The sequence below is a fragment of the Carassius auratus genome, chromosome 32, assembly GCF_003368295.1.
Source record: "Carassius auratus strain Wakin chromosome 32, ASM336829v1, whole genome shotgun sequence".
NCBI classification, from domain to species: domain Eukaryota; kingdom Metazoa; phylum Chordata; class Actinopteri; order Cypriniformes; family Cyprinidae; genus Carassius; species Carassius auratus.
This window is the reverse complement of record NC_039274.1, coordinates 20,389,198-20,403,146: the sequence shown is the minus strand read 5'-3', so window position 1 is coordinate 20,403,146 and position 13,949 is coordinate 20,389,198. Positions and strand designations below refer to the sequence as shown.

Genomic DNA, 13,949 nt, shown 5'->3' with positions numbered 1-13,949 from the left:
TGTATTTTGACTTCTGGTGATTTAGTCGACTAGTCTGTTACAAAATTTCCAGTTGAATCTATAATTTTTTTTTAGGGTTTCGATCATATATTACCTGATTTATAAAATGTATTATTCTTGACAATATTTTATGATTTATGTTGATAAAAATAATAAAATGTTACCTCTTGTAAACCCTGAACCAACCTTTTCTAGTTAATGATCTGTAAGAATGGGGCTTTATTAGCGCTGTTCATTGGTTCGAGTAACTTTTTTGACATTTGAGTATAAAGTGTTTTAATTCTACAATATATGGTGTAAAAACGTCTTGAGTGCTGCACTCTTCAGGTTGAACGATGGCTACTGCAGTTGATTTTTCCTATTGGATGTTTGCAGTGGCAGGTGGCGTAAGCAGTTTCCAGCTCACCACGCCCTTGGCAGTATAAAACCATCTTGTTCCATCAAAATCACTGTAGTGAGTCAGGAGTTGGAATTGCGAGTATTGAAAACGAAGAGTATTTTAGCATCTATGTAGCATAGCATTTATATAGTTATTTAGATTATTTAATGTAGCCTATGTAGTTAATTAGCATAGTTGTTAGTGTAACGTTAGTATTGTTAGAAGCACAGTTAAAATAGTAGAATAGTATTGCATCAGTTAGGATAGCTTTAAGTTAGCGAAGATTTATTTACCGTGGTCAGGATGGTACGTAGGTGTGTTGCTGGTTGCAACAGCACTGCTGGACTGCATAGTTTTCCAGCAGACTTGAAAATTAGGCGCCAGTGGTTGCATGCACCTGGCCTGGAAGATCGCGAGTTCCCGCCTAGAGCTTGAGTGTGCAAACTGCATTTTACGTGGGATTGCTTCTCCAATGCAATGGAGGTGGAAATGGGCTTCTCCACACAGCTTGCGCTGAAAAGAGACGCAGTGCCTTAATCAGAGACTGGACCCATTCTGTCTTGTGCGGCTGCTTCACTAGCATCATCGGAATGCCGATCGCGGGAGATAAGACCACACTTTGAGCCAGTCGCTCTAATTGATATGGCGTAGGCCCTGGCCCTGACCCTGTCCACTGGCACTTCGACATCCTCCATTTCAGGTGAAAGTGGGGGAGAAAAGTCCTTTAATTCAAATGAACGCTCTGTTGCAAAGCTACTTGTGTCACTACAGTCACTCTCCATTTTAGGGACTCTGACAACAGCTGTCAACTAATCCGTCACTGCGGGTCTCATGTTCACGCCCCGCCTGCTCAGCCCCGCCCTCGGTTCGTCCCCTATATCTCCACTGTGATCTGCCCACATTTCAGCATTTTTCAAATATTGCCAGTGGGTGGAGTCAGGCTCTGACCAGGGGTTTAGTTACACTTTAACAAAATGCAACTAGATTTTTTTAACCTTTTTGAAACTTCTTTTCCAATATTCAGATTCAAATGTATGCAAATTAGTGCATGTTTAATTTGATAATGCTATGTTTGCATATTTAAAAAACATTTCAGAGAACTAGCAATACAAAACAGTGGTCTTAAAGAGATAGTTCAGTTCACCCCAAAAATTTGAATTACCCCATGGTTTACTTACCCTCAAGCCATTCTTGGTGTGTGTGACATTCTTCTTTCAGATGAATACAGTCTGAGTTCTATTAAATAATGTCCAGGCTAATGCGTGTGTTATAATGGGAGTGGATGGTAGCCAAAAATTTGAAGTCCAAAAAATTGCACATGGCTCCGGCGAGGTTAATAAAGGCCTTCTGAAGCGATGCGATGCAATTGTGTAAAATATTTTCCATGTTTACAACTTTATAAACTTGATCTCTAGCTTCCGCTAACTGCGGTACGGATGCTCATGAGAGAGTGGCATCCAGCGGATGACGCAGGATGTAGGCAAATGTGGTGACGAACGTGGAAGTGACGATCATGGAAGTGCAGAGGAGAGAGCAAAACAAAACACGAATGAGGATTTGTAAAGAAAAATGTTGGAGGATTTCGATATACTAAGCTAAGTTAACAAAACTTGTTAGTTTGGTGTGTTTCCTCCTTTTGATGTTGCCACATCTCAGTGTTTTTATGAAGAGAGTGCATCTGCACACCTTTCGAATAGCACATCAAGAACCAGGTTTACCATGTACTCGGTACCACTGGTCCTTAAAAAAAACATGGTACCGTAACACTTTGTTGTACCAACTTGGTACTGAAGTACCGGGTCTTTTGACAGAACTATTATGAAGATGAATATCATACACCTAGGATGACTTGAGGGTGATTCCATTTTTGGAGAGACTACCCCTTTATACTGTGATCAAACAACTGGGGAAGTGTGGTAATATCTATTATATTTGACCCTATTCATACATGGTGTCTAACGCGGATCCTGGAATCACTGTCCCGTTTGTTTGAGTTTGTGAATCAGAGAATATTGTGCCATTCATTTACACAGAGACCATCAGAACATGCAGAGTTAGCCTATTAGCAACAAGCACTGACTGGCTGTTGTCGCATATATTTCTGCTGTAATATTAATCCATATTGAGTAAAAATGTCAAGAGCTTATCGTCGTTATCGACATTAATTTTATTGCAACTCTGATATCAATTTATTGCCCAGGTCAGTAATGTGTAATATTTCAGATATTTTTTTAATAGTACCCAGGATTCTATGCACACTACGTCGTTAGAAGTATGCTAGTACTCTGTACCAGTTCTAGTATTCCAGTCAAAGTTTTTTTTATTTTAAATTAGCAACTGAAATTCAAGTGAAGCTCTCATTTCAGCGCTCCTCCTGGCATGTTTGTGAGAAATGCCATCATCGGGAGCTAATTTTCCACCCTGCCCTCACCTCACAGAGAGGAAGTTCAGTGGAAGTAATCAAGCTCTCTTTATTTGCTTTATTTTATATAAAAAAGATGCTTATTTGCCGAAATGATCTTCAAGGATGTGAAGTCAGATGTAGATTTTGAACCGTAACAAACAGATGTGTTAAAAGAATCTGTTTACAATTAGGGATAAGCAAAAACAAAACGTAGGGGTTCTTGAAATGAGCTTGAACAATTTTTTTGCTTAAGTGGCTAATTGTGGAAAAACAACTTTTATTAGCATGCTAACAGTAACTGTTAGTCTCTTAGCCATGCTAAAAGCAGTTGTTGCTCTAAAATGCTTAAGGCGATATGGACCAAAAATCATATCTTTTAATGGTATGTATTTTATTTATTTATCCCATTGCACTGTCCAGCCCTACCTTTGTCGGATAAGATATTAGAAACTGGGGTTTAAAAAACCATTCAACCGACTTACAAAGCAACATCCACAGTAAATGCTCTTCAACACTCTGTTCATTACAAAATCCCCCTTGAGGATGCAAATTTTCCATTAGCATAGCCAGTTTGGCCTGAATTAGAAGCAGATGTCTCTGTGCAGCCTATCCCACTCCTTCCACACTCATTTGTTATGTCTGTTTGAGGAAGCTATATAATCTTGACTCAGACAATACGAAGAGAATCCAAGGCCAGAAGTAATGCTGAATGTATACAAGCACAGGGACAGCTTGTACATGGTTCATTAGGTGTACACATACTTGTTCTGTTTGGACTAAATGTAGTTTATGCAATAGCCAACGCAGTTTGTGTTTTAATAAACAGGTTATTTTAAAGTGATGATTAAGCACCTGAGAGGCATGACCAATAGCGAATGGACACTTCCATGTCTTTGGACATATTTTTTATCAACATTACATCCTTGCTACATTTAAAAAAATAAAGGTTCCATATAAAGTGGGATTTTCCACTAATATAAATGAAAGGTTATTTACTGACATTTAATAACCTGTAACATTCATGGAACATTCCCATTGCACAAATGGAAAAATGGAATTTAGATTGTTCGGTTTATCTTCACACTAAGAAAAAAAAATATTCTGTTAAGAATTGTTCACTGAAAGGTTCTTTGGGGAACCAAAAATGTTTTTTATTATTGGAGCTTTTGCACCGGAGGAAAATTTTCATAGTTCCTTCCTATAACATTTGGTATAAATACACAACTTTTGGTGTGTTCACAAATCAGGAACTTTGTGAATGAATTTCAGTTATAGGATTTTAGTTATAGGAACACCATATGGGGAGACTAAATTAGCCCCTTCTACAGAGTAGGGTTTAACCCAGCACAATAGGAGCTCCCAGTGACATGTACATTGATTGGCCGAACGTGTTCAATACGAAACACTGGCATGTGCCATTTTTATAAAGCATTGTAAACACCCAGTTTACACATGCTTACTCCAGAAACTACCTCAACAAACTTGGAACAGTGATAGATGGACAGATGTCGAAGTCCATGCTCTTCTCCTTCCTCTATCCTCCAGTTGTTGAAGGCTGCTCTTAAATGACGTCGCTGTCAACCAGCTTATGTCACTTCAGAGTTCCTGCTGGCAGTGTGAATGCAACATTTAGTTCTCTGGGTACTGCCCCGTTGGCTAGTCCCTATAAGTGAGTTCCTATAACCACCCAGGTCAAAAGAACCTAATGTGAAACCCCCATTTTTTTAAACCTTTATTTATAAGAGTGTGCAGCAATAGAAGAACCATTTTGGGTCCTTCAGAGCACCTTTCAGTGAACAATTCTTAAAATCACCAATTTTTGTTCTTTGTGTAAAGAACATTGTAATGATCTAAAGGTCTTTTTTCCACTATAAAGAACCCTTTGTGTAATAGAAAGGTTCCATGGATGTTGAAGGTTCTTTATGGAACCATCAATGCAAAAAAATAACCTTTATTTTTAGTAGTGTACTGAACATTCCATTAGAACAAATTAGTGGGAGGTGCCTGGGTGACGGTGGCATAATTTTTGTGACTCCACCCAGAATGGTGCGGAGAAGCTTCTGCCTCACCTAGGCTGTCTTAGGCAGACACAAACACACAGAGAGGTGAGACTGGCCTATGCTGGCTTCCTCTCTGTATTGGAATACAGGATTACTGTTCCTGGACAGATGTCTTAACTGTAGAGGCCAAGGAGTGTTGGGTGACAACAGGTTGCTGGCAAGTGAAACGTTTATGGAATATATTTTGAATTGCCTCTGCTTAGTTTTTCGGATTGAACTTGAGGGCCTGTGACATGTAGAGCAGAGACTGGATGAACCAGTTTGTTCTCTGTCAAGACTGCTGTCTTTGGTTGTCTTATATTTTTCAGTAATGTCTTTTTATTTTTTTGCTGTTAATAACCACATTTGTGAGATTTATTTGATTTCATGTCTTGTTCTTAACAGTTTGACTGACAGCCGCCATCATTCTGTGCTGCAAGGGTGACCCCAAAATGTCTTCCAACGGCGATCTGCAGGACCTTGGGAGCTGGGACAGCTTCTGGGAGGTAAGTGGCTTCCAACCAGGGTTTTGGAGACTACATGAACAGATCCCTGCAGATCTGATATTTCCATGTGTTCTCGAAGAGGTTTCCGCACCTGGCGAGATTTGTAGTTAGGAGTACCCCTTCCACACTGTTTCCTTAAGCAAGCTTGGTCAGGTCCACACTTGTCTTGGAGAAAACTAATAGATACAAAGTGCTTTTATATAGTGAAGTGAAAGTGAAAGGTTTATTTTACCATCAGCTTTGTTGGTAGTGTAGTACAGACAGTCATTTTGGGGAGAATCATGCAGAAGGTGCCAGTGGGGTTGCAAAATAATACTTTTGGAATGGTGTTGTGTATAATACATAGTTTATTTATATTCATAGTTTTGTTTGAAATAAAAATTATTAATGTATTCCCATATAATTCAATTCATCATTTATCTTGACACAGCTTACCCCAAATGCAGCTTACCACTTTTGAGATTTGCCCCTGTGTTTGTTGGTGCAGAAATATAGTTAAAATCCTTGCTTAAAGGAAACCCTAATTTAAAAAATATCACTGCTTATCCCACTCCTAAACTGGTTTATGTATGTTTAAGGAACTAGAGTCATAAATAATCTAATTCTATAATCTTACATTTAATAATTTATAAATTTCACTTGACTGACATGTAATTATTTAATGATAATCCTAGCTTTTAACTGCCATGACAAAATCATTGAGTCACTGAGTTAAACCTGAAAACCGAATCAGTCTGATTTAAAAATTAAATATTTATATTCCATGTGCAACATTTGAATATGACTCTAACATGACTTTGGTTGGTTAGCCTGGGAACTACAGGAGGACGGTTAAACGCATTGACGATGGCTACAAACTATGCCACGAGCTGGTCGGCTGCTTCCAGGAGCGGGCCAAGATTGAGAAGGGCTATTCCCAGCAGCTGAGTGACTGGGCCAGGAAATGGAGGGGTGTTGTGGAGAAAGGTGAGCATTGACTTCGAGTCTCATAGTTCATCCTCCTAAAGTAGATGCATCTCCCTACAGTAACATAACATCAACACATTCTGTTCTGATGCTTTTATAAGTATCATAATAAAATTATTATAAACCTGTCAGTGATGTTACTCTGCCAGTGCTCACTAGGGTTGGGAACCAAAAAGGGTTGTTATTTATTTATTTATTTATTTTAAGAACCTGAACTGTGAGAAATTTCGATGTTTTGGTTTCTGAAAACGGTCATATTTTATAAACTGTCATAATTAAGCATATGCTGATTGATGGACCAGCATTACTCAACTTTATCTACTACCTTCCAGCAATAGGAACCGTAAAATTTTTACTATATGTTGTACAAAATGTTGTGTTTCTGTAATATAAAGAAAACAAACATGATGCATTTTCTGACGTCTCGTCTTGAACAGGAGTGCTTCACAAAAATGAACTAAAACTCAGCAAATACATGCCTCACAGATATGATAAAGATATCTATAGAAAGCTTTAAATTACTAATCTATCACTATGAAACAAAACATAAAAAACTCATTATAATCATAATCCATTAAGATGCACTTTTCTTTAAAGGCGCATCTGAGGAGATGGCGATTCAGGATTGGCAACTTGATCCTTGTGGCACCAACTCAGAAAACACTAGATTATTAGTAAATAATTCAAATATCTCCTTACAATTTCCCCCTCATATATTCATGGCAACTACCTTAGCCTATTACATGCATTTGAATGCAGAACTGTTCCGTTGCACTGATGGCACATCAATATTTGAAATTTGGACTACATTTGTGTAACATAAGCTACATTTGTGAACGCACATTTTCTGCATTGTTACACGTCAAGTCACGCGTCCGAGCACGTCTTACAGACTGCAGCTTACAATCACAACTTCATTGTGCTTTTACACCTTTCAAACCGAATTTCACAAAATTGGTAATCTCCCGAAAGCATTTTTTTAGCAGTTTTATTAATGGGAGTATAATTATTCATTTGCTTATTGCAATTAATGTAATCGATTAGATATCATAATATTTAGGCTGTAATAGGCTATTATAAATCTGGTTGGTTTGTATTGGTGACATAATATGTAAATGATATACATGTGGCCCGTGAGACTTGCACTTGGACCATATTGCAGCCCAATGGAAAAAAAGGTTGAGAACCACTGATCTAGAGAGTAGAAGATGATAATGACTTTTTTTTTTTTTTGACTTGGGCTTCTAAGCAACTTTCCAGTGTAATGAACAAACAAATAAAGCTAAATTCTGTCCTGCAGGCCCACAGTATGGGACTCTGGAAAAGGCCTGGCATGCTTTCATGAATGCTGCAGACAGACTGAGTGAGATCCATATGGAACTAAAAGAGAAACTGGCTGTTGAGGACAGCGAAAAGATTAGAAACTGGCAGAAGGATGCCTTCCACAAGCAAATGATCGGTGGATTCCGTGAGACCAAAGACGCCGATGATGGCTTCCGCAAAGCCCAGAAACCCTGGGTTCGAAAACTGAAGGATGTGAGTCGTCTCCTGTGCAGAAAACAAAGCCAATACTATGAATTTTGATCCATGAGCCACGATGGCTGAGATTTTTTTTGTTTTTAAAAGGGCAGTACACCCAAAATAATATGTTATCATCTGCTCACCTTCATGGCACCTGAACTAGTTTCTTGTGGAATGTGAATGAAATGTAAATATAGCTTGACCAACAAAAAGTTTTGGGTAAACATTAGGAAGTGTAAATGATTGCAGAAGCTTTATTTTTGGGTGAGCTATCCGTTTAAAAGTATGTGTAAATAGAACTATGTGTTTTTGGTGTAAGGGTGTATTTAGTAATGAGTATATAGTGTGGTTGTATAAATATCTTCTCTGCTGTAGGTGGAGTCTACCAAAAAGATTTATCACCAAGCCCGGAAGGAAGAGCGCACGGCATTGACCCGTGAAACACATGCCAAGGCTGACCCCACCAAATCCCCAGAAGAGGTCCGCAAGTTCACAGACCGCCTGGAGAAATGTACCCAGGAAGCAGAGAAGGTAGCATGAGAAGAAGCACAGACAACAGTTTTTCAGTTTTATTAATGTTTTTATTAAGTTTTATTAGGTAGTTTAGTTGACGTTTTTTTATTTTTTTATTTTTGGGTGGAATGAAATGACAGAATTTCCATAAACTTAGACAAGACAAGGCATGTTTGTTGCTTCCACCAATAGTAAAGCCGCTGTGATGATGTCTTTGAACCTGTTGTGACAATTCAAAATAATGGGTGTGTTGTTGAATGTGTGGTTTCAGTCACAAAAATATACTTCCTTCTCAAAGGTGTAAAGGGAAACATCACAATTTGATATGTTTAAAAAGGTTTTTGCTCTCATTTTTCAATAGTTTATAGACAGTCATGAATTTGATATTAGTACATTTACATTTTATTTTGTGCATGCTTTGATCCAAAGTGCCTCCCAAATGAAGAAAGTGGTACAGCTTGCTCTTTCAGATTAAACTCGAGATGTATTCTGAACAGGAAATTTCTTAGGAATTGACCTTATAAACTGTGTTCCATGACTCTGTCTCATCAACCGGTTTCTTGTGTTTGCCCTCAGGCTAAGGAGCGTTATGAGAGAGCCCTGGACGAGCTGAATCGCTGTAACCCACGTTACATGGAAGACATGGAACAAGTGTTTGAAATCACACAGGAGGCAGAAAAGAAGAGGTTGCGCTTTTTTAAACAAGTGCTGCAGGACATACACCAGCACATGGACCTCCCCAGCAATGATGGGTCAGTCTCGCTGTCATTCCTCTGTTTCACTCTCTATATAGATGCTAATCTTCTAGGACAACATCCTAATCCAAATATATGATTTGAAACTCTTTATGTCTACGCAAATTGCATGCAACACAAAAACAGCGCTTTAGTGATTATGTTGCTAATGAGTCTTTACTATGCATAAAAATATGTATTATTTCTTTGTCATCTTTGATTAATTTTGTGGTAACACTTTATTTTACAATCATATTTCACATGTACATACTATGTACCTGTTATAATGATTACAACAACTGGTTAGCAACTAGGTACTTCCCCTGAACCTATCCCCTAAACCAAACCCATGCTCTTAGAAGGCAGCAAAATTTAGCGTCCATTCGTTTTGAGAAGCCTTGGTGCTATCTATAAATGTTGTCTAGTTGGGTGGCTTACTAGAGTTTGAAACCGAGACACTGAGAGATTGCCAGGCACAAATTTCCACACAGTTGTGAGTTCCATTAAAAAATGAGAGAAATGAAGAGCTCCATCTCAAACTTTACTCCGTGTCAAGTCCTAATTTATATTGGCAGTTCAGTATCCTCAGGCTCTTTAAATAGTTTCTGGTAATTTATGTGTCTCATAGATAAAAACTAAAATAAATGAAGCATGTTAACCATTAATAAGTGCTTATTTGTATTTCCAGGCTCTCTGCTATCATTATGTTTACTTGGTGAGGAATTCGAAGCACGTCGTTGACTATTGACCAGGGTCATTTCAAAAGAGCTGAAATATTGTGTATCAATTCGTTTTCTAATCAATGAACAAATACCTCATTCCATTTTGTGTTTTGGAGTTGCATGTTCAGAAAAGCAACAAAAACAACACCCTTTAAATCAGTCTCTGCATTTTTGCACACTGTTTACTTCTGTTGAGGTGTAATGACAGGGCTGAGCTGTGTGCTAAACGTATATAGTTTAGTTTCATGTTCAGGAACCTTGATGTTTACTTTATACCTCCCTCATTCTTTGTTTTGTCATGGTACTTAATATTTCTTGCTCTTTTTGACTGGTAACAGTGCTTATGAAATGAAAAAGTAGAACTTTTGTACATATATATGTAAGTGTATGTATATGTGAAGCAGGACACTGGGGTGTAGTGGGTGGTTTTAGCATGTAAGTGAGGTGTTCAAAAAGCCCACCTCAAGTCTCTATGCCTAATTTTTCCTCCTTTGGTTCACTTTCAGGAAAAAAAAGTACAACAATTGTACCTTTAAGGGTACAACCTTGAATATTTTTGTACTTTTACACCTAAAAGCTTCATAGTAGTACCTAAAAAGATAAGTATGCCAATTTTCAACCAGCTTTGTATTGTTACAATGTTGGTAGCAGTGGTGGACAAAAGTTAATGTACTCAAGCAAAATTTTCTGTTCTTTTGTCAGAGTATTTTTGTTCTGGGAAATTTGACTTCACTAAGTACCAAAGCATATTATCATACTTCTTACAGCATAGTCTGCTACATTTCATAAAAGCAAACTGTTCCTTGTTATTTTGAGCTGAAGAAACCTCTGAAACACAAGAGCAATGAACCTGTTAAAACGGTTCGCAAATCGCACTGAACAATTCATCAATCAGTTCAGAGCGACTCAAAGTAGCCAAGCACTGGAATATCAGAGCTGATGCCGATTTTTGTATTGATTATTGTAAATGAAAATATAATATTAAAAAAAAATGCATGATGTACACCCATTAAGTTATGTATTTGTGTGCCCCATGTGACGTCTGCACATTGTATTATATTTTATTTGTTACCACACATTTGGTTATTCCTAATTTTGAAAATACTATTTAGTGTTTTTACCACTTGTTTGTACACTTAAATTGTCAGTAACAAATTGTTAATATTTCAATACTGTTTTTTGTAAAAGTTTTGACTATAAAATCAAACTTTTGTTTATTTTCAGATCAGTACATATTAATTGTCTGCACTAATTTGTCATATTGACTAGTGCCTGCTAAGAATAAATAGGACCCAAAATTCATTGATTTCTTTTAATACTAGAATAAAAATACAAAAGTACTTCATTTTTAGTTCTTTGTTCAGTTAAAATCTAAAATAAGTACTTTTACTGGAGAAATATTTGATTAGGGTATCTGTACTTCTACTCAAATACTTGATTTGTGTACTTCGTCCACCACTTTTTGGTTATATATGTAAATGAACAATGTGTTACCTGCATCCAGAGATCTTTGATAAGGTACAAAGTCTTCCCTTAAATGGCATTGCTCCAGTGACAGTCCTGTTGTACCCCTAAAGGTACAATTTTTCAAGTTTCTTTTTCTGACACTGTGCAAGATGTTGTACATCAAAATATATTTCTCTGTGTTAGGCGTTTTTAAAGGTTTGATTAATAGTAATGGCGATGTTTGTCTTAGCAAGAACCATCAACTGTAGTTGTATCTTTTTACTCATAATCTTCCCTGTGCACAAATAAACCTGTCCTGACGGAGTGTGTGGAAAATCCCCGTGCAGATTTCAAGCCCTGTACCGAGACCTGGGCCAGACCATCAACGCAGCCAGTGACGCGGAGGACCTCAGGTGGTGGAGGAACACCCATGGGCCAGGCATGAGCATGAATTGGCCACAGTTTGAGGTACAGTAAATTTCTTTCTGCTAAATGCTGTTTTGTTTAGAATCTTTGCTACATCACAAGAATGCCAGGAAAGATGTTTACCAGACTACCAAACTTGAATGCTAACATTTGTTTAGAAAAGATATGACACTTACGGCCCCAAACACTGCTGTGGCATCGTCAGCCATAGAGCTGTTTAGGCCCCGGGCTCCAGTGATGGTGTATTTCTAAAGGGCTGAGCGTGAATGAACTGTTGTCTTTGCACGGCCCATGAGTGGGTTCTGGAATGTCGGGTCGGATCTCTCTCCCTAATGGCAATCCTTCCCCCCTTCCTTCCCAGCCCTCCCCACAATACAAACACACACAGACACACAGTGGCAGTGTCAAGCATGTCCTTTTGTGCAAATGAGGTTTATACATACACAACTGTATATGTACGGATGTAACGTGGAGTCTGAGTGTGTCTGAAATGTAGAAATCCCCCATGGTGTGAATGTTTAATCGAGCAGTAGGAGAGTGAATAACCGTCACGGAGATAAAATTAAGCTTTTAGTCAAGTTTGACCTGGTGAGTGACACGTCCAGAGGAATCTTCTGGCATCCTCTCTTCTCTGCCAGCACACTGGAGCCCTTTGTGTGGCTGTAAATAAGCACATCTCTCTCTCTCTCTCTCTCTCTCTCTCTCTCTCTCTCTCTCTCTCTCTCTCTCTCTCTCTCTCTCTTAGACTGTAGATTCATCTGACATGGACTGAATCAGTTTGGGTGACTTACTAATCAGCAGTTCTAGGATGTCAGTGTATATATGTGTGTGTGTGTGTATACATGTTTATACACACACACACACACACACACATTACATTATTATTATTTTCATTATTACATCTTTTTTTTAATGTGTAATTAAAATCTAAACATAGGTAGGGAGTGTAACACAAGTTAGTTACATATAATATGGATTTTTAGTTTTTTATATGTGCATTTAATGTTTTTTACAGGAGTGGTCACCAGAAGCAAACCGATCCATCAGTCGAAGAGAAAGAAACAGTCGTTCTGATGACGTGGTCACTCTGACTAACATCGTCTCAGCAGGAGACGAACCCCCGAAGACTCCACAGGAAACTACGAGGTACATCTGACTACTGCATAACCGTATACTTACAAAGAAATAGTTCTGTTTTTTAGAAATATTTTTGCATTGAAAAAAAGTTAATTTTGATCATAAAAAAAATAAAGAAATGTAAAACTTACTATTTTGTTAAAAAAAATAAAATAATTAATTAATAGCTTACCCTCAGTCAAGTTTAGTCTTGGACCTTTAAATGGAACATTTTGGGCTCTTTTTACAGTTCACTTTGTGAAAAAGCTGATTAAAATGGTTACAAATAAGATTTCTTTTTTTAAATTGCTGATACTGATCTGGAGAGCAGAGTGCTTGATGACCAATATTAGGACAGTATATACAGATGCTGATCATATAATTAGAATATCATCAAAAAGTTGATTTATTTCACTAATTCCATTCAAAAAGTGAAACTTGTATATTATGTTCATTCATTACACACACCTGTAATAATAATTAATGATGCCAAATAAGTTGCACACAAAATTGGTGCAACCGTAACAAAATACTTAGAATTGCTTAAAATTCACACAAGAATATTTGTAAAATGTATGTGTCAAGCACCCAAATATAGATACACAGATTGAGTTTCGTATTCTACTACAAAAACAGTCCAACTTTTTATTACAGTGTTGTAATTAGGAGTGGAGGGTTGTTATTGTGTGTTTTTTTTATTATTATTATTTTTATTATGCTGGCATCAGTTCTTTCCTAAGGGCTTTAAACACTGCTTTTAGTACCAACTACACCAATTAGCACTGAGTCAGCGCGTTCAGACTGTGTGTGTGTGTGTGTGTGTGTGTGTTAGGGTAGCATGTTAACACAGGATGAAGGGAGTCAAAGGTATTAGCTAAATGAAGTGCCTGGAAAGAACTGAGAAGGTCTGGAACAGATAGTATAGATGGTTTTTGTTTGTGTTGTATCTGAATCTCTCACAGGGAACACAGGCACACAGGAGAATGCCTGTTAAATTGCAGTATTACATGTGGCTCTCTGCAGCGTCCTGCTTATTAGTCTGGTCTCTGTTGACTCTTAAACCCACAGGTGGCTTGAGGCAGATGGCTATTACGAGAACATAAGTGGATATGCACCGGGAGTGTCAGTGCAACTTTTTTTTTTTCTTGACCTCCTCTCCCGGAGTACAGACAACAGC

General features: G+C 37.8%; 1 protein-coding gene across 4 annotated transcripts in view; it reads left to right on the top strand.

Annotated features, from left to right (window-relative positions):
- LOC113051793 (protein kinase C and casein kinase II substrate protein 3-like) overlaps positions 1-13,949 on the top strand; it is a 31,555-nt gene that overhangs the window by 13,223 nt on the left and 4,383 nt on the right. For 3 of the 4 annotated variants that reach the window (XM_026215870.1, XM_026215869.1, XM_026215872.1), the window contains 7 exons: positions 5,228-5,328; positions 6,138-6,294; positions 7,595-7,830; positions 8,191-8,346; positions 8,905-9,080; positions 11,578-11,698; positions 12,672-12,802. In XM_026215870.1, the coding sequence (XP_026071655.1) occupies positions 5,275-5,328; positions 6,138-6,294; positions 7,595-7,830; positions 8,191-8,346; positions 8,905-9,080; positions 11,578-11,698; positions 12,672-12,802 (1,031 nt within the window). In that variant the 5' untranslated portion in view covers positions 5,228-5,274. Of the gene's footprint in view, positions 1-4,856; positions 5,001-5,227; positions 5,329-6,137; positions 6,295-7,594; positions 7,831-8,190; positions 8,347-8,904; positions 9,081-11,577; positions 11,699-12,671; positions 12,803-13,949 lie in introns of those variants that run through there. The other variant, XM_026215871.1, reaches the window with a different exon arrangement.